General features: G+C 59.3%; 1 protein-coding gene across 1 annotated transcript in view; it reads right to left on the minus strand.

Moving 5' to 3' along the window:
• The window catches only part of PTPRF (protein tyrosine phosphatase receptor type F), a 358,571-nt gene that overhangs the window by 10,006 nt on the left and 328,432 nt on the right, over positions 1-20,133 (minus strand). The window contains exons 26-29 of the mRNA XM_077823717.1: positions 10,787-10,910; positions 7,455-7,630; positions 2,244-2,363; positions 1,087-1,241 (exon numbers count right to left, since the gene is read on the minus strand). Coding sequence (XP_077679843.1) covers positions 1,087-1,241; positions 2,244-2,363; positions 7,455-7,630; positions 10,787-10,910 — 575 coding nt within the window. The remainder of the gene's footprint in view (positions 1-1,086; positions 1,242-2,243; positions 2,364-7,454; positions 7,631-10,786; positions 10,911-20,133) is intronic.

A 20,133-nucleotide genomic window follows, 5' to 3' on the forward strand; every position in this document is an offset into this window, starting at 1 on the left:
CTGGGCACCCTTTCCCTCCAGGGAGCAGCCAGCAGAGACACCACGAGGGTTTAAACGCCAGGCAGGGGAGTCAGGAGACCTGGATTCTAATCCCAGCCATGACCCCAAGTCACTGCATGGCCCTGGGCAAGCCCCTTCCCTCATTTGTGTCTACACTTCTCCCTCCGCACAATGAGAGCCCGACCAGGGCAGAGAAGGGGGTTGTGCACTTTTGTATTTAATATTCTGCACCTGGGCTCAGAACACACCTGGCTGGCGCTTTGGGAAATGGAAACCCAGACCAATCTCTATGTCTCGCCGCTCTCTATGTCACGCATGCGGGAGGGCGTTAGCCAGGGGTGATCTCTGCTGGGCTCACCCTGACAGGCAGCAGCCATGGGCCCTGACACAGGAACGCAAGGCAGAGATACAGAGGCAGGGCACTTCCTTGCTATTGTCCAGTCAGATCCGTAACTGGGTTTTATGTGGCGTGTATGGGTTTTAACTCTGAAACTGGGCACGAAGGAAGAGCTTTAAATCCTGTCTCCAACGCATCTGCAAGTGCAGTGGTGATGGAGTGGTTTGGGGGTAACACAGCCCCCTCCTCGCTGATCGTCCCCACTCTGGTGGGGGAGATAAATCTCAGGCCAGATAAGATGCGGATTCTTAGTGGACTAATAGTTCCAGCAAATACAGTCCTTCTCACCCCTCGTGGAGAGCTACAATAAGTGCTCTGTGCGGGGGCATGCGCATCGGTGTGTGGAATCCCCCTGGCTGGGCAGCTCTGGGCATGCTGCAATTCTAAACTGCGTTTGCTGTTTCTCATGGAGAATTGTGGCTTCTGCACCTCTGATCAGAACTGCAAAGCTGATTCATTTGACCGTGGAGCCACAATGCAAACTCCACCCGTAGCGAAGACACTGGCCCTGGGGTTCCCAGGGGATGCATCCCATCACCACAGCCCTACAGTCTGCAGCGAAAGCACGTTACCATTAAGCAGGAAAAAGCCAAACCAGTTTTATTACAGCAGCTCAAGCATCTCGCAGCTAAAACACGCACCCCCTGCAGCCTTTAGAACACAGCAGCTCCTCCCGCAATGACTCTTACCTGCAATGGACAACCATGGGCCCAGCGTCAGGGGGGTTACAGGCTTTCACCCGGCGCAGGAAGGCGAGGATGGGGGTGGGGTACTCCGGCACCCCATGATCCGGCCACGCCATGAATTGGAACTGGCGTAACTCTCGTTTCTCGCTGGAGCCATTCTGCCAAGAAACCCAAAGAGACATGCCAGGGCTGGGAACGAGCTGGTCTCTGCGGGGACTCAGCCACGGAACAATGCGCTGCGTGTCACTGTAGGCGATCAACACCCGCACAAACGCCAAAGGGCCAAATGCCCCCTCAGGACAGTGACCCCCGCCATGCCCCTGAGCCCAGGGGATGGAGGCCCCTGAGCACAGACAGCTGATCTGGGGAAAGGGCTGTGTGCGCTGTAGGGATCTGGATCAGACTGAAGTGAACAGCTCTCGGCACCGCACAAGGATGGGCCAGTGTCCATACCCCAGGTGGGTAAACTGAGACACAAAGGAACGAGAAGGCAGGACTTTCCCTGCTCTAATCGCTCCACTGATGTGTGGTTGATTAAGCATGGCGACAGTGGGAGCTGGAGCCTCGCAAGTGGGGTAATCTGGCCTGCGATGGACCAGGCACACACGTAGTTCCCTGGGGAGCCAGCTGGGCAGCCAAAGGTGGCCATCTCCTGGAGAGTAACCCCCCACAGCCTCCTGCCTGGGGGAGTGAGTGAGCCCCCTGTGTAGCAGTGCTGTCAGCCTCTGCATGGGGACCCTCCACCTGCTGGGTGCAGGGCCCTGCAGAGCCAGACTCAGCCGGCTGCAAAGCCTGCCTCTTCGGGGGTTTCCACTGGCATGGCTAAGGAATGCAGCAGGCTGGAGAGGAGCAGTTGGCGGGGCGGGCAGCTCCAGCTTCACGCTCTGCCAGGTGGAGAGAAGCTCAGGGCTAGCACACCCCATGGTCCTGCCCCAGGGAGCGAACAGGCACAGCCCAGGGGCAGGTGTTCTGGCCAAAATCCTGCATAGGCTGGGTGTGAGCCCTGTGGGTGCGAGCCGGTCTCTGCCCAAACAGCCCAGCTGTGTGATCAGCCAGGGACCTGGTAATGGGCCTCTGTGGGGCTGGCTAACCCCAGGGCCAGGCATGCCGGGCACAGCCACGTCCAGGCCAGAGGCAGAGCAGCCACAGCCCCCCATTACCTTGTAGAGTGCAAACGTCCGGACGGTGTAGGTAGCCAGCTCGACTGTGTCCAGCAGCGTCACCTGAATCAGCCCGTAGGTCTCTGTGCCCCGGCCTGGCCAGTACTGGTCACACTTCACCTGCAGCATGACAGAAACGGATGGGTCACAGCTTGGCCAGGGCTCAGGACTGGGAGCAGGCTCTTGCAGGAGGCTTCTCCAGGACGCGGGACTCCTGTTAGTGCCTTGCCCTGGGGCAGGGCTGAACAGCCTCCCTGAATGTAACATGCAGTTTGCGGTGTAGGGAACTCAAAGCGCCTGTCCTGGGTCCCTCCACTGCAGCTCTGAGTCCTCGCGGTGCCAGCATGCGCTCCCCTGAGCCCACGTTCAAAGTGGGTTTACTTTGGGAAGAGCTCGCTGGTGCAGGAATGATCAGGGTGGCCAGGTGCCTGGTGCACAGCAGCAAGGATGCTAATGAGTGCAGAGGAGAGGCACTGATGCAAAAGCAATTTCTCTCCCCTATAATTTCCTGTTCTCTACCTGCTCTTTGGGAAGACTGGGGTCTGCAGAGGAGCGCACTTGCGGCCTCCTCATCTGCAGGCACCTACCCAGAGCCTATAATCGTCTGCTCCAGACCCCGCTGTGGCATGGCATGATCAGGGGCCACCAGCCCTGCCCCACAGGAATGCTGCAGGCGTGGAGCTGGGCCCCACAGGGCATCACTCATCTGGGCTTGGAAGCCATTTTCTTTGCTAACCAGCGAAGAGTCAGGAGGCAAGGAGAGAGGCCGGAGAGTATGCCCTTGAAAGGGCAGTGGGAGTGAGAGACAGACACAGCCAGTGACCCAGCAATCTGCAACCAGCCCAGGGGCCTTCTCCCCCAAGCTGGGAGGGAAGAAACAGGAGTCTCCTGCAGCTCTGAGGCTGGAGTTGGGGTGAGCGCGCAGCCCTCCAGCAGCTCTGCAGCCTGCTCCCTCAAGTGCCCCCCGCCAGTGTCACTGTACCCACCTTTGGTAGGTGGCGAGGCCCTGTGGGAGTGGCAGGTCCCAGCACGCACCGCTCCACGCCCGGCTGCTCTGCGTGCTAGGCCCGGCACTCTCTGCACTGCAAGGAAGGCTGCCACGGGCACCTGCTCCCCTCCCTCATCTCACCAGCCCGGGGCACCAGCTTCACTCCCCCTACTCAGCTATTCAGACTGCTTGGTTTTTACAAGCTGCCTCTTGTTCTTGATTGTCTCTAAACCTTGGCTCCTATTAATTCTGCACATGAGTCCAGCACCCAGCTGAGCCAGCAGCTGCCTGGCTGACAACAGAAACTTCATTCCCACTCCTGTGAGCCGCACGGGACCCGGGTGCCTGCCCTAGGAGAGGGGAATGAATGGAAGCTCACTGGGGCTTGTCAAACCTAATTATTAGCTGTGTGTTTACAAGGGCCGTGTGGGAAGGGGAACAGGATGTATTAGAATCAATGGAATGGCACTGTAAGCCCAGTGAGCTTTGGGACAGGCGAAAGGACAGTGGGATGGCACTGGGGATGCTGGCATCCTGCCTCTTTCAGTTCAACTGAGCCGCTTCTGTCTCTGGCGAGGTCCTGGCACGCAGGGTTTGTTCCTGCCCCATCTCCCTCCAAGCCTGCTCTGCCCCTAAAAGAAGATGTGGAGGGGGGCTGCATGCCCAGAGGGTGGGTGCTGAGATTCCAGCCTCTCTCAGGATGCCCCAGTGGAGAGTGTGTGGTGAGACCCAGGCTGCGCGTACAGCTGAGCGCGCAGATCTCTCTCCCTCGCCGGGCATGGAGTAGAACATTGTTTTATGGTGACTGGCTGCAGAACGAACGCTGAGGTCACGACTAAACTAATCCTATCCTCACGGGTCAGTGGCAGCTGCAGCCAGCACAGAGCCACTCAGCTTGGCTCCAGGAGGAAGTGAACCCTGGCTAATCTGAGCCAGGTTCTCAGCGTCTCTAGAGTGTAAACTTCAGGGCCAGAGATCTGCTGCCCGCCCTCCCCACCAGCCAGCAGTCTCTCTCACAGCAACAGACTGGAAAGCCTCGTGAGACAGCTTCTCTTCCCGACACGTGGAAACCACGGAGCTGGGATTGCACAAACACAAACCCAACTTTTGAAGCACCCTGTGTCGGGCTCATAGGAGCGCTGCGGCTGGTAATTGAAAATTATTTATTCATGACCAGATAAGAGTCAGTCACATTTTCTGCCAAATTTACCCATAATGTTTATGCCCCATTTTCAAGCTCTGTAAATTTTATGCAGAAGCCGATACACTGTGGCACTAAAGCCGATAAGAGACGGTTTCTTCTGGCAGCACTCGCTTCTCATTGAGACAAGGAACATGCAAATATCCTGAACAGACATTTACTACCAGCTTTGCTGAGTGGCCCTCCTGCCTCAGTGAGCCCAACAGCCACGGAAGGCAACCCGGCCCCTTCTGCCCACAGAGCAAGTGACGAGCCCGTGCCCGCGCAGCAAGGGTCGCTGGTGAGGAGCGCATCAGGCTTCATCTTCCCTCCCTGCTCCGGTGCTACTGTCGGCTAAGTGGGAGGGGGAGCCCCACAGCAGCCGCCGGGGTGCGCTCTCAGGGTATTTGACGGGCATGCAGGAGCCAGTGGTAACATCTCCCCGCAGCTGGTGGGAAGTGCCAGGGCTCAGCACCCTGGGAAAGCTAAACGACGGCATGTGTTTCTGAACCACCACCACCAAACGATTCAGAAACTGACTGTAAAGCTTTGAAGGCAGTTAAATTGCCCGAGCCAGACGCTTCGGTCCTTTATGTGGCTCTTGCTTTGTGTGAACATGAAAAGGGAGGATGATTTGGACCATCAAGCCGGCTCAGATTGCTGACATAAAAGCTGATGTTCTTTAAAGATTTTTTTCTGCAGCTCATGCCCCCCTTCCCAGAGCCCATGAGCCCTTTAAAGCACTCTCACCCCGCAGGGCTGCGAAGCAGCGGCTGGCCTCAGGTCAGCATATCTCCACATGGCATTACTGGTGGGATGTGCGCTCTCGGCTCAGAAATCAGGCAAAGCCCGCTCCGCATCGTGCGCCCGGCTCCGCAGCCCCAGAGCCTGGCCCACAGGCTACACAGCTGGAGCCGTGGTCTTGTGCTGAGCCTCCAGCCTCTAGCGGTGCCTAGCAAAGGGAACCAGCCGGCTGAGGCTGTCCAGACTCCCAGCGGAGTCCAAGAAGAGCTCCAGGCAAGCTGTTTCCAAAGGCAATGGGGCAGGACGGGGAAAGCGAGAAGGAGAAGACGACAAAGGAAGAGGCTGAATGGGAGTGACTGAATCCCAAATCGAGGGGGTCAGGAGATCTCTCACCAGGGAACACTGGGAAAGGAAATCCAATCCAGAGAATCTTCATGGGAAAGCGATTCCTTGACCCCCATCCCTCCGCCAGTCTCCCCATCCCCTCCCACTCCCTCCCGCATGCCCTGTTTCCTTCTCTCTCAGCCCCCCGGGTCAGCAGGGAAGTACCATTCCTCCTGTCCAGCACAGGGCTGCTGTAGGGAGTCACAGTACTGCTGTGGGTAACCGGTTTCAGGTGTACCCCCATACCTTCCCCTGGATTCTGTCTCGCTGGGGATGACGGGAAGGGTGGGCTCTGGCTGGCAGGACTGTCTCTCTCGTGGAGTGAGGGGCAGTGCTGCACGGACTTGGCAGAGTGGCAGCCAGCGCCCGGGGCTCCCCATGGCATTTCGTCCTGGCTCTGGTGGTGGAGGTTGCACAGGCCCAGCGCAGGGCCTGCCCCGTGCCCTGCATCCAGGATGGGAGGCAAGGCCAGTGTGTGTGTTAGGGGGAGATAAGGCACGTCTCAGTAGCAGGGGGCAGACAGGTGCTGGCAGGGTCCAAAGACACCTGTTACAGAGAAGCATGCACCCTGCAGTGCCTTTTGATAAGCAGCCAGCCTAAAAGTGAAATGCCAGTGATTTAGTCAGCCACCAAACAGGGCTTTTCTCACACCTCAAATGCACCTTTAAAAAAAAAATTTAAAGGGCCACTCAGGTGTTTTTAGCCACTGGCCCTGTCAGAGGTGCCCTTAGCAGCTGCGACTCCTCCTCCTCTCAGGATGCGCCTCTGCCCACACAGCAACTGCTGGATGGAGCTGCAGCAGAAATCCCAGGGCTCCAGTCTGTTTGCTTCCCTCGGTGTGCACAGTCCTGGGGGGCTCAGCCCAGCGTCCGGCAGAGCATTGGGGCAGGTGCCGTAGGGCCCGCAGGGAGCACAAAGCTGCACCTGTGTGCACGTCTGTCTCTAGCGAGGGACTGGCAATTGCCCAGCGAGGAGCTGGCCTGGTCTCAGCAGCTGGGGGAAGCCTAAAGCCAGGCCCGCTTGGGCCCCGGGGGAAAGCAGTTTGTTTGCCAGCCTCTGGGCCCCTCCCAGCCCAGCCGTGCGCAGGGGCTCTGGACGGGGAGAGCGCCGCAGAGCTTGGCTTTTAGCTGAACCCAACCCCCCCGCTCTCCCCTCCTGCAGCCCCAGCTCACAGCCTGAGCACCGGCGCTGCCTGTGGTTGGCATGGCAACGCAAAGGCTCAGGTTTCGCCGCTGGGAGAAAATGGGGTCAGGAGAGAGACGGGCAGGGAGGTGCCATTCGCAGGGCAGGGCGGCCACACGCCCATCTCCAAAGGAGGCCCTGTTCCTTCCTTCCTGGCTCCGCAGGGGGCTCTGCATTGCAGCCCCAGGAGCTGAGCCCAGTGAGATGGGACCATCCCTGCAGCTCTCTTGCGTTGGCCAGGGACCGATCAGCCTGGTCATTGCAAGGAGATTCCACCAGCAGCTCCGCAGCATGGGGATGCCACGGCCCTAGCAGTCTGCCCAACGCTTACAATGCTCCTTACCAGCCTCACCACCCTGCTTCTGCGGGGACACGGCGCCCAGGGGTAGGGGGCCTAGGGACCAGCCCCAACACTCCTATTGCAAAGCTTCGCATTCTTCTCCTGGCAGGCAGGGGTGGGGGTGGCACCTGAGTGTGGAGAGGGAGGGCGGAGGCTAGTGAGTGCATGTGGGTGGGATGGGGAGACAGGGGAGGCCAGCGGGGGCGAGGGGTGGGGTGGGGGCTATTACTCAGAGCAGTTTGGATCCAGGCCTGCTGCTCCCTCCCATGCCGTCTCTCACTGAAAACCTGAGGTCACCCCCAGCCCCGAGAGAAGCTTGTTCCCACCCTGCGCCTGTAACAGTGACCCGTGTTTCACTGGGGTCAGAAACGTCCCACCCCAAGCTCCCTGTACCCTGGATTTCTCCTCCAGCCGGGTCATCATGACTATGGTCGCTGTCCTCTGCTCCCACACCATCCTCCAGAAGTCGCTGAGCGTCTCTGGCAGGGGCCCCTGAGTAGCAATGTAAGCATTCTGCTTCCGGTACCCATCGATGTAGTTAGCATTGATGTAGTCACTGCCGGGCACCCCTGTGGAGACATGGGGAGCCCGGTTACTGCTGCTGGGCCAGCACGACTGCAACGCTCCTGACAAACCTGGGAGACGCTGAGCCAGGCCCTCCCCGGAGGTCCGGGAAGGGCTGCGTGCGAATGGAGAGCGTGTTCCTGGAACAATCGAACTAACGCGTTACCGGAGCAATCAGGCAACATGGAAGCAGAGACAGCTGCCACCTCACACGCGAAGGGAAGTCACAGGCAGCACATACAGCCCCAGGCAACAGACTGAAATAATTGTCTCACATTGGCCTGCTGTTCGCTAGGCCTTTCACCACTTCGGGACTGGCTTTGTTGCTCTGTTTAGTTTCACGCTCTCTCGTGTCTGTTTGCAAAGGAGAACATGCGAAAAGCTTCACGTCCCCTAGCATCCGCACGCTGCCCCCCACATGCAGCCCGCCACGACGCTCCCCTGCAGCCCCCCTCCTCTGGCCCCTGCATGCTGCCCCACGCATGCAGCCCCCCATGACGCTCCCCTGCAGCCCCCCCTCCTCTGGCCTCCACACACTGCCCCACGCATGCAGCCCCCCACGACGCTCCCCTGCAGCTCACCCTCCTTTGACGTCCACACGCTGCCCCCCGCATGCAGCCCCCCAGGACGCTCCCCCTCCTCTGGGCCTCTGCATGCTGCCCCCCGCATGCAGCCCCCCCACAACGCTCCCCTGCAGCCCCCCCTCCTCTGGCCTACGCACGCTGCCCCCCACATGCAGCCCCCCCACGACGCTCCCCCTCCTCTGGGCCTCCGCATGCTGCCCACCGCATGCAGCGCCCCACGATGCTCCCCTGCAGCCCACCCTCCTCTGGCCTCCGCACGCTGCCCACCACATGCAGCGCCCCCACGACGCTCCCCTGCAGCTCAGCCTCCCCTGGTCTCCGCATGCTGCCCCCCCCCGCATGCAGCCTCCCCACCATGCACGTAAAGCTCACCCTCCTCTGACCTCCGTAGGCTGCCACCAGTATATAGCGCCCCCTGCAAGCGGTGTCCCCCATGTGTAAAGCTCGCCATCCTCTGGCCTCAGTGTGCTAGCCCCCGCATGCAGCACACCCCCCACAAGCTTGCCCTCCTCTATGTTCTGCCAGCTGCCCCCAGCACAGTGCCCCCCCATGCAGCACCCACCGTATGCCCCCCCGCACATGCCCCTCCAGTGGAAAGCTCTTGCCTGGAAAGACCTTTAAAACACAAACCCGCAGTTACTAAGTCAAATGTAATACAGTTCTGCCCCGGAGTTGAATGTGAGCACCTGGCTTGGCGGGGGCTGCGGCAGCCCCTCAGCACCAGGTCTAGGACCCAGCAGGGATCCCCAAGTTCCCACGGAGGGCGTGCTCACATTTTCCTTTAAAGGAGGCTTAGGATTAGTTCCACCTGCCACAGGGCTCTGCAGAATCTCCTGCAGATTCCCAGCAGCCTTAAGCAGAATCAGTGGAAGAGAAGCGGGAGTGGGGGAAGGAGAAGCACCCTGGCAATCTGGAGCCTGGAGACCAGATCAGCCGGAGTTCTGTGCTGGCTCCCCCTTGGCCCAGCCGCGCTAACACATGGGGGCCTCTTCTTCCTGGCTGCTGCATCCTGCAGTGAAGGAGAGGGAGCTGGCAAGGCACTTTGGGAATGGCTTGGTCACAGGACCAGCTTACAGGACCAGGGTCACTTCAAGAAAGTGGATTCCCAGTGCAGAGCTCAGCCCCTCGGTATAGGGGAGCCCCACGCTGCTACGGGGAAGAGAATGAATCTCCTGCAAAGGAAGAAAAGCCCAGTGGCATTAGAGAGATGTTCCTTCTTGGGATGAAGAGAGACCAGGCTGCATGGCCACCTGCATCCCAAGTGAGCTCCAGCCTCACCACCACATGGGCCCGCATATAATTAGCTGGGATCCCCTCACGCGTTCAGCCAGCAGGCTGTGCCATGTGCTCGGGTGCTGGAGTGTTTCTGTGTGTGCGACAGACAAGAGCGAGTGGGTGTTGTAATGCAACGCGCGCTGTGTGTCCAGGGACTGCAAAGCAAACATTAGCGCAGGCCAGAGAGCTCAGCAGCCTCCTATGCACAGAGCGGGAGGCGGATAGGTCAGCGTTTGGTCTCGCTGCGCTATACACACATCAGGACTCAGGTGCTTGCCTCTCACACCAGAGCTCTTGGGCTTCGCTGGGCCTTGCAGCAGGGGCTGGAAATACAGCACTCCCACGCCTGGTTAGCTGAAGCCACCGCTTGGGCACCCAAACCTAGATGGGACAAAACCTTGAGGAAGGTCCAGCAGGGAGGAGTCCTGCCCTGGCCCCTGGACCGGGATGGACTAGATGGGGCCTAGGAGCACTTTCTAACCTCTGTGATTTGCCACCCTGAGCTGACCTGTTTTTCCTGGCCCCTAGACACCGGGCACAGAGCCAGCATACCTGGCCAGCTGGGTGCGTGGCTGAAAGAGGCACATGGGTGCGCTGCCCGTTCTGGGAGGGGCCAGCCAGGGGAGCAGTCCAGCAGGCAGCACAAAGGGACGGCTCGCACTGAGGCTCCTGGGGGCGGGGGGGGAGGGCAGGGCAGGCCACGGGCTGCCTGCTCCACTCCCCCATAGGGGCAGGCACAGCCCCTTGGCGGCGGGTGTGGGCTCACTATGGGCAGAGCTGTGACAACAAGCTCCTGTGGCCAGCATCCTTCTGTCTCCAGGGCTGACAAGCCAGCTCCTCTCACCCCAACACAAAGTCCGGCCAGGTGGCTTTGAGCTCATGCAGTTGGGGCTCTAGAGGTCCCAGGTATGATCCCGCCCGAGGATGACCGGGGTCTGCTGCCGTTACACCAAGGCTGGGAGAGCTGGGCCTGGGCGTGGCAGGAGGCAGCTGAAGCACCGCTGGGGAAGAGGCCAGCAGAATTCTGCTGTTGTTTCTTATCCTTCGGCCTGAAAGACACATTTGCAGGGTCTGGAGCCAAAGTGCACCTCTGGACTGTCTGCAGCCCCTGCCTGGCTACGAGACCCTCCTCAGGCAGCCTGGGGCGCAGCATGGACAAGCACCCCGCTCCCCTGGCTGTTTGCCCTGCTACACTCAGGGAGTAACCTTGCTCCACTGCCTATTACAATGATCCCCAACAGGTGCCTTTCCATGCCACTCCCTCAGACGCTGCTTGGAACCGGCCCCGAGCCCCATGCTTACCATCAACAGAGGTCAGGATGACACGTGAGTGGTCATAGGCGATCACGTTTGCATAGCGGTTTTTTGGTTTATTCACTTCCAGGTTGGAGTTCTCCCAGGTGAACTGCTGCCCTGGATCGATGGACTGCAGGAGAGAGGACAGGCTGTTACAGCACGCTGGGCTGTCTGGAGGAGACGCACCTTTCCTGGGAGTTGCGGGATTGCCATGCCACAGCCTGCCACCCAGCCACACCTGGCTGCGACTCCGCTCGGTCAGGGGCAGCAAGGCATTCTCTGGGCTGGTGCTCAGCCGATGCCAATCCCGATGCCCTGCCAGGAAATCAAACCTGCCCTGGAGCAATTTGACAGTCACTGAAACAGCCTCTCTGCTGTAGCGCATGCAGGCTGGCTAGTGTGATGGGGGGGGCCTCCTCTTCTCAGCCAATGCTCCCTAGTCCAAGCTTCCCCCCGCCCCCAAGCAGAAACTCCTCTACCTCAATTACTGTAGCAGAGACTGGCTCCTGCTGGGCCGTGCACACACTTACTGACCCCAGAGGTTTTATCAGTCAGCAAACTGCAGGCCCTGGAAACCGAGCAGCCTCTGGAGCCTTGTGCAGCCCAGGGGATTTGGATATTAAAGAACAAGAGCGAACAAGGCTCCTGCTGGGAGACGTCATGAAACCGGATGGGTCACTAGCTGCTGCATCAGCGGCTTCCGCAGTGGGAGCATCTCTCCTTTCAGTTCATGGCGTGACAAGGAACCGCAGACCTGGGGACAGGGCCATAAACATGTGTAGGGCCCAGATGCTAGGGACTGGCTGGGAATCAAATGTGCGACTCGTCTGCATCCCTGACAAAGGATTCCCCCCACGTACTCAACACTCTGCTGTGGGGCCAGCTGGGCCCGTGACACACCTGACATGGCTGACGGGACCCGCCCCACACACTGAACGCAGCCCGTCTGCTGTGGGGCTGAAACCTCCTGCCCTGCATAACCGCCACAGCCCCTCAGGGATCATTCCCCTGCGTCCCTGCCTTGGCTCATCCAGGACCCCCGCATGTACCCACCACAGCCCCTCCGGAACCCTTCCCCCTGCATACCTGCCGTGACCCATCCGAAATCCTGGGCCACCCTGCAATCAACACAGCCCATCCAGAACACACACACGCTGTGTACCTGACATGGCCCGTTCATCACAGGGCTGCCTGGCCACTGTATTCCCAAAATCATCATCCTCGTAGTCACATTTCTCACGTGCAGAAGAGAAGAAAATGTGAAGGCCTGTCCCAAACATGTCTCTCTGAGCTGGGAGGGACCCTCCTCATCAAAGCCTCCCTCATTCCCACACCTGGTCTGGGTGCGCACGCAAAAAGGCAGCTATAATCATGCCATGAAACGCTGGGAGCTGCATTACCAGCCTTGTCAGCGCCTTCTCAAAACCACACGCTAGCTCAACCACAAGATATGGGCTGGCTGCAGGACCTACTATGGCCTTTGTGATGCATGAGGCAGGCCAGATGAACGTAATGGTCCTTCACCACTATGAAAGCCCCGAAGGGCGTCAGGCTAGAGACCAGCAGTTTCTGTTGATCACCCAGGGAAACACAAAGTGCAAACACCAGCCCATGTGATTACTCCCTGTACCGCCCCTCTGGTGTTCGCTGCAGCTGCCCTTGGATCAATAGCACGGTTAAGGGCACTGCTCTGATATCGGTACCTACGTAAAGGATAGCCCGTATCTCATGTGGGGTATTGGCATCCTGAAGAGGGGCTGTCACCAGGCCCTTCCGCAGCTCTCCGAACGAACACGATCCTGCGCCGGGCCTGCCTTTGGCACAGCACACATCACTCCCACCCAGGGGCCCTGGCGGCAGCGCGCTCCCCCCGCAGGGCCTGGCAGGGAGACGAGGCATCACAGTGGCACCCGTACAGCCAACCAATGTTACATACACATCATTAGCAGAAAGTCAGCCAGCATTTCTAGCCATGAGGGCGACCAGCCACTGGAACAAACTCCCTCCCGACAGCTTCAGATCCAGACTGGCCGCCTTTGGCCAACGGCAAGTCACCTGGATCAGGGGTCACTGGGTAACGTTTAATGACCCGTGTCTACAGGTCAGACTGGGTGATCTGGTCACTTCGGGCCTGGCACTCTATGGGCTATGAATGCCTGGGCACTGCCTTTACCACACAGCCAAGAGGGCTGGCGCTGGCCCCTGCCATGTGGGCAGCAGGGTGGGAGAACTGCAGGACAGACAGGCCCAGGCCTGGTCTGATGGCACCACAGGAGGGCCCTGTTCAGCCTTGGTGTCTCCCCACGCGTGTCCCCAGATCGATCCCTTGCTCAGCACAAGCAGCACCTCAGCGTCCAGACTGGTCCCACTGGCAGCTGCTAGCCACCGAGCCGTACAGCTAGCCGTGGAAGGGGCACTAGCCAGCAAATCCTGGTGTGCAACGGTGTTACAGCTTCACCGCAGCTAACTGAATATCTTCATCTTGGGGCAGTCCAGCAGACACACAGATCTCCCGGCTTCCTGTGCTCACACCAACACAGCTCTCTTCTTCCCCTCCGGCAGCTGGGCCAGGCCTTCCCGTGCTCATGGCAGAGGAGACAGCATTCCCTGTCCTGAACTTTAGCCTCCCTCCTGGCTCTGCACAGCCACTTTCGCCTTGCAGAGCTGGTAACTGTCTGGGCAGGCGAGGCCGGCCACGCAGGTGCCCCGACGGCAGAGCACAGAGCTGGCAACGCAGCGCTTACCACTAGGGAGAAGCATCCCAAACCTGCACCCCTCCCAGCCGCAGGAGAGCGCTTGCCTCATGGCAGGGGCTGGGGGTCATAAACCTGCACCCCTCCCAGCGCAGGAGAGCGCTTGCCTCATGGCAGGGGCTGGGGGTCCCAAACCTGCACCCCTCCCAGCGCAGGAGAGCGCTTGCCTCATGGCAGGGGCTGGGGGTCCCAAACCTGCACCCCTCCCAGCGCAGGAGAGTGCTTGCCTCATGGCAGGGGCTGGGGGTCACAAACCTGCACCCCTCCCAGTGCAGGAGAGCGCTTGCCTCATGGCAGGGGCTGGGGGTCAAAAACCTGCACCCCTCCCAGCGCAGGAGAGTGCTTGCCTCATGGCAGGGGCTGGGGGTCACAAACCTGCACCCCTCCCAGCGCAGGAGAGTGCTTGCCTCATGGCAGGGGCTGGGGGTCCCAAACCTGCACCCCTCCCAGCGCAGGAGAGTGCTTGCCTCATGGCAGGGGCTGGGGGTCACAAACCTGCACCCCTCCCAGCGCAGGAGAGTGCTTGCCTCATGGCAGGGGCTGGGGGTCACAAACCTGCACCCCTCCCAGCCGCAGGAGAGTGCTTGCCTCATGGCAGGGGCTGGGGGTCACAAACCTGCACCCCTCCCAGCGCAGGAGAGTGCTTGCCTCATGGCAGGGGCTGGGGGTCACAAACCTGCACCCCTCCCAGCGCAGGAGAGCGCTTGCCTCATGGCAGGGGCTGGGGGTCACAAACCTGCACCCCTCCCAGTGCAGGAGAGCGCTTGCCCCACGGCAGGGGCTGGGGGTCACAAACCTGCATCCCTCCCAGCCCCGGGCGAGCATGCACCCCACAGCAGGGGTTGCGGGTCACAGGCTCCTGCTGGAGTTGTGCTCTCAGGAAGGAAGATGATCCAGGGCTGCCGGGCTCCACGGTGGGATGGGAGCAGTTCGCAGGCCGAGTCTGAATGCAGCGAGGGGAAGGATCATTTCTCCAGGTGGACTTGGCTGCAAAGCGCCCCAGTTGTGAAGAACGGCTATGAGGCACTGCCATTAGGGTAACTGTTTTGCTGTGTAGCGAGAATGTGCAAAAACAGTCTAATCACCAGCAGCCCCTCGGAGGGCGAACAGGTGAGAAGGCAGGAGTAATGGAGCACCTGGGTGCGAAGAGGCTCTAATTAAATACTCCTGCAAATGAGTGACTCATTTAGAAGTAAAATGATTTAATTTGAGCTCTGGTGATGAATTAATGTGCACCTGGCCCCCCTGGAAGGCAAGCAAAGGAGTAAACAAATGGGCGGCTGCTGGGAACACAGCTGAAGCCCATTCCGCAGAGCTCTGGGCTGGCCAGCCCCACCCGGGAGGGGCCACACAGGTCCAGTCTGCGGTAGCAATACGGCTTCATTCCTGCCTGGCAGCCTGCTCCTAGTCCTGGGGAGGGGACCCCCCCTCTTCACGCAGCAGCTCAATGAAGCCAGTGGGTCCCCACCACTGTACAAACTCCACAACGCATCTCTTCCCTCTGCTCCTTCACCAACTAAAGCCAAGTAGTGTCAAGCGATGGGAGGGTCCAAAACTTAACGACTCCAGGAAAAGCTTGAAACTGTCCCAAGTTTTTAAACTACCAGTGAACGAGCCTCTAGTCGCTCCCAGCCCGAAGTAAGCAGCAGCACATCAGACAAGCTCCTCGTTATGAGCATATGGGTTATTACAGCCTCAGGACTCGGCACATGGGAAGGAGCGCGGGAGCCTGCAGAGATAATGTGCAGACACAGAGGCTGTTCCAGGCAGCAGAAGCTCCAGTGGGAAACGCGTCTTCCTCAGCAGATCCAAAAGCACTTCACAAACGTGGCTAATGTGCCCAAGTTTTCTTTACAGTGGGGGGAACTGGAAAGCCGGGAGCAGAACATCCTGCTGCATGTCCCTGAAGGAATCAATGGCAGGTGCCTGGACCACAGTCTACACGTCTTAGCCAGGGAGATCAGTCGCTGCCTGTCCCCTCTGCTCATACAGGAGTTGAGGAGTTGAGCCCATTCCCCTGAGGGCTGTAGGAGCAATGATCACAAAGCTCCTTAGCAGATGATTACAGTCCTCCCTGCTCATCAGCAGCCACGTACAAAATCAGGGGAAAGCAGAGCTGCCCTGACGAGAACCTGAGTGCTGCACGGCACCTGGGTGCGCACACAAGAACCAGCAGAGTCACCTACCAGCTTTTTAAGCCTTGCAGGTTCATACCAGAGAAGCCACTTGGGAGCTTGCTTTGTTAGAAACAGGCCTGGCCCCGGGGATCTCATGGACCTGCCCAGCCCTGCCACCAGCCATCAGCGCTTCCAAGCCTCCTGTGACAGCAGCCAGATTAGCGCAGCCATTGACCGCCGTCAATCTACACGATGTCTTAAATGGGGAGATAACGTGCTCCTGAATCAATCGCTGGCAAAGCTTTCACCTTATTAGTCACATTCCTGGAATGTACGCACTGAATGCCTGCCAGCAACTGCACATTAGTACAAGCAAATTAAACCCAGGACAAGGTTTACCCTGCACTGCTCTGGGACCCAAGGGTCACAGCTCATTACTTACCCTGCTGGGGCAGCCCCTAGCCATACTACCAGAGAAGTGATGCGGAGTGAGGCCTGGGGCCCAGGTGCAAACAAGCGGCCAGAGGGACCCTGCAGGCTGCCTGTACCGGGATTAGAAATCAGGCTGCAGAGCCTGTCATGCTGAAGGTCTCCCCCAACCCTACTTCTCCCTCTAGCTCTTGGTGCCAGCCCTCCCCTTTCCCGCACGGGGGAGGCAGGACCCCGCAGTTCACAGGACAGCGTGTTAACACTCCTGTTGAGGTGGGAATTAGAAGGAGCCAGGGGGTCTGGGGCCCAATGACACAGCTCCCAGGCCTCAGCACTCTCCGGGCACTCTGCGGCACAGCTGTTGGATAACATTTCACAGGGCAGGGCCGGCCTGAGAGCCAGGATTCCTGGGCCTGGTCCCAGCTCTGCTACTGGCCTGCTGGGTGACCGGGGATGGGCCTGGCACCTCCTCAAGGCGGATGAACGCTGGAGAAGCTGGCTGATCGGCTGGAAATGGCAGGAAGGAGATTTACTGAAGGAGATTTACTTCGGGGTGCACGAGATGCTGACCCCTCCACTCACCCCTAGAGCTCAGCTGGGGAGAACATGCCCAGTCTCCTCCCCTCTAGCAGCCCTTGTGCACTGCCGTCAGCCCGACTCCGGAGGTGGCCATGGCTGCTATGACTCCAGTGTGTCCCCGCGGCAGCGCTTGCTGTCCCTCCCGCGAGCACAGGGCTGGCACCTCCAGGGAACCACGCGTCTCTTGCCTGGGCAGTCGCGCCTTCCAGGAGAAGAGGTGGTCGAGTAGAGGCCCTACAGACGGAGCTGCCTGGACATACTAACAGAGCCAACTTACCAGCGTAGAGCCGACTGGCCGGGAAGACTCGAGAGCATCCCCAGTGGGACACTCCAGAGCCCTGGGCACCTAACACTACCCCTGCCCGCAAGAAGCCTCCTGCCAGCACGGGCTACAGAAACACCCTCAACAGCCCCAAGGGCTGCAAGTGTCAGGGGACAGCCACAGCAGAAACCATCGCTCCCTTGCACTAGGCCACGAAGGGCGCGTCATGTACAGACCCACTCACTTTCCAAGGCTCTTTGCTCTCAGTAACTGGCCCTTCCGCCCTATTCCTGCAGCTCTCCTGCTCCTCAGCCCCAGCTCTCCAGCACAGGCAGAGTCACACGGACAGCGGGGACCGGGCCAGGGGCGGGACCGGGCAAGCGCCGGGCTCCCTAGCCAGAGGGGCAGGGCGGGGCGGGACTGGGCCAACGCCGGGCTCCCAAGCTAGAGGGGTTGGGTGGGGCGGGACCTGACTAAGGCTGTTCTCTAGAACGGGGAAGGTGGCCTCTGCCTGCTCTCCTGTCACCTTGGTACATGGCGCAGCAGCGGTGCCAGGCCCCTGCCCGTCTTAAGATCTCCGTGTGACACAGCCCAGAACTGGGGAGAACAAAAGGCCCGAGTGGCTCTGTCTGGGCAGGCCTCGTGCCTGTCAGTGAGGGGGGCAGCAATGCCCAACTCCCCGGTGTCTGAGCAGTGTGTGCCACACAGCACCACGCGACACAATGATCCCCATCGGGGCTGGAGCCGACCCTGAGCAACACACTGATGGGCACCTCGTGGCTGCAGTGCAGACAGGTATCCAACAGGGGGAGCTCTAACACAGCCTCCGCACAAACCCATCCAGCCTGAGATAAATAATTAACCGGCTGAGCCTCCCTTGCCCTTGTTTAATTCCATTAACCCCAGGCCGTAAATCACTCGGACTCTCACTGGACGCTGCCAATGACACGCTGGGGAGAGCTGCTGCCAGACCCTGAGTGCTCTGCTTGCCCCACCGGGCCCCGGCCGCAGGCTGCTCCGGCTCCAGCTCTGCATTAACCCTGCCTGCTCCGGTTCCAGGGTGAACCCTTCTGGCTCCGACCTGGCTGCAGCCTCCGGGAGGGAGCTCCTCCCCCGCGCCCAGGGCAGGTGCTGGGGTTCCCGGATTTGTCCTGGAGCCCCGTGCCCAGGCCCTGAGCACGCCCAGGTTACTGCCCCCTCCAACACAGCTCACTCCGGGCAGTTCTGCTCAGGGGCTGACGGGCTGTGAAAGATCTGCTCTGCGTCTGGGCTGCCTGTTGTGCCTGGAATACGCTCCCTTTACGAGAGCCCCGCACGCCACACAGAGATGTGAGGCTGTTGGCTTTCTATGGGAAAACACAAACTATGGCTCTTCCTAAAACAGACAGTAGAAGGGCCTCCGGTTCACCCCGCTGCACTGCTCCCCAGGCCGGGCCAGTGGCACTGGCCTGCATCCAGCCCCGGGCGCAGAGATTAAGCGCTTGAGTCTGCTCTCTCACTGAGCTGAGTCCCCAGGAAAAAGGGCGGCTGGCGGAGCTGGAAGAAGTCGGGACAGTGGGCACTGGAGGCCAGTGCTTACGACTCTGCAGAGAGTAGCAGTTGCTGCCTTGTGCACATGCTCATCCAGGCTGCAGCACACTGCCCCAGCACTCCCTGTACTATTTCCACATCCACTGGGCAGTTCCCTTCCGAGCGCCCCAGGACGTCCAGCCCGGAGCGCCAGGCTCCCTGGCTAATTCCACTCCTAGATCCCGGCCTGGGAGTGTGTGACCATCAGCCAAACCCGGTACTGGGATGAGACCAACCCCATTTTCACTAGTGACCCAAGGCACCTGGTGCACACCTACTTCAGCCCACCCTAGCGTCGTTGCCTTATGAGTGTGCTGCGGTCAGTCATTCCACCCGAATCTGGAGTCCAATGTGGCGGAGTCCAATGTGGCAGAGTCCATGGGAAGGCATTACACGCAACAATCAGCTATTTAATAGCTATTCAGCATGGAAAAAGAAAAGGAGAACTTGTGGCACCTTAGAGACTAACAAATTTATTTGACCATAAGCTTTCGTGAGCTACAGCTCACTTCACTGGATGCTCACGAAAGCTTATGCTCAAATAAATTTGTTAGTCTCTGAGGTGCCACAAGTCCTCCTGTTCTTTTTGCGAATACAGACTAACACGGTTGCTACTCTGAAACCTGTCAGCGTGGAAACTACAACTGACTGGTGCTTTCAACCAGCCATGATATTCTACAAAGGGAGAACAAGAAGAGAGCAGCACAGGGAAATGGTTAAGGGAATGTACTTAATGCTAATTTTCTGAACCAGTTCAAGAGCTTGCTATTGTGTGGCAGGCTCTGAATGGCAAAGACAACTCTCACAGGCAGCTACCCAGAGCACTCACAGGCCTCTCCTGGGATACAGAAAAGATAGAATCAGGTTACAGCAGATCCGAGAGTTTTGCTTTAAATTTCAATTGGATTCATACAAAAGAATGAGGCAGGCAGGTTGGAGCGTGCACAGGGTCGCCGTGCTCACGGCACACAGACGCACAAAATGGGGGGTATGGCATTTCAGCGCACACTCACTGCACTGCAAGCTAGCGGCATTAACAAGGCCTCTCCCTGGATCAGGAGAGCTGTGCGTGGAGTGGCAGCTACTCGGCCGATATGCCCAGTCTCCTCAGAGTCCTCCATCACACAACCCTCTCCAGCGGGCTGCCACTTGTCCCTCACCTTGCTCGCTTCCTTTCCAGCATGTATCATTGTATCTTGTGGGGAAGCGTCCTGATCCCATTGCATAAGTCCATGGAGATAGGCTCCAGCAGGGGGAGGCCCCAGGCAGAGGCAGATAACAATTCCAACAGCAGCGATCACACATGCACAGGACTCGTTCCCAATCTAGCCCCACTTAAAACTGGGGGTTGTGGGGGGGGCGGGATAATTTATGAGTTATGCCCCACACAGCTGAAGTGGCTCCTCTAGGGATGTATGCAAGCCGAGGAAAACATTTCGACTGCCGCTGCGGCTCTAATGGCTGCATGGGAACTTCTCCCCAAATGAGAACTTTTCAGACTGATCGGCCAGTCTGGCCAATGGCTCCAGTGGGAGCAGGGCTGGAGCATGCCAGGGACAGACGCAGCAATTCGAGTGCTCATTAACCTCCCGACACCCGGCTTGGCAGGCTCCTCAGGAAACAGGGGAGAGGTGGCAGGGGAGC

Source organism: Eretmochelys imbricata, chromosome 8, assembly GCF_965152235.1.
Source record: "Eretmochelys imbricata isolate rEreImb1 chromosome 8, rEreImb1.hap1, whole genome shotgun sequence".
In the NCBI taxonomy this organism is placed as follows: domain Eukaryota; kingdom Metazoa; phylum Chordata; order Testudines; family Cheloniidae; genus Eretmochelys; species Eretmochelys imbricata.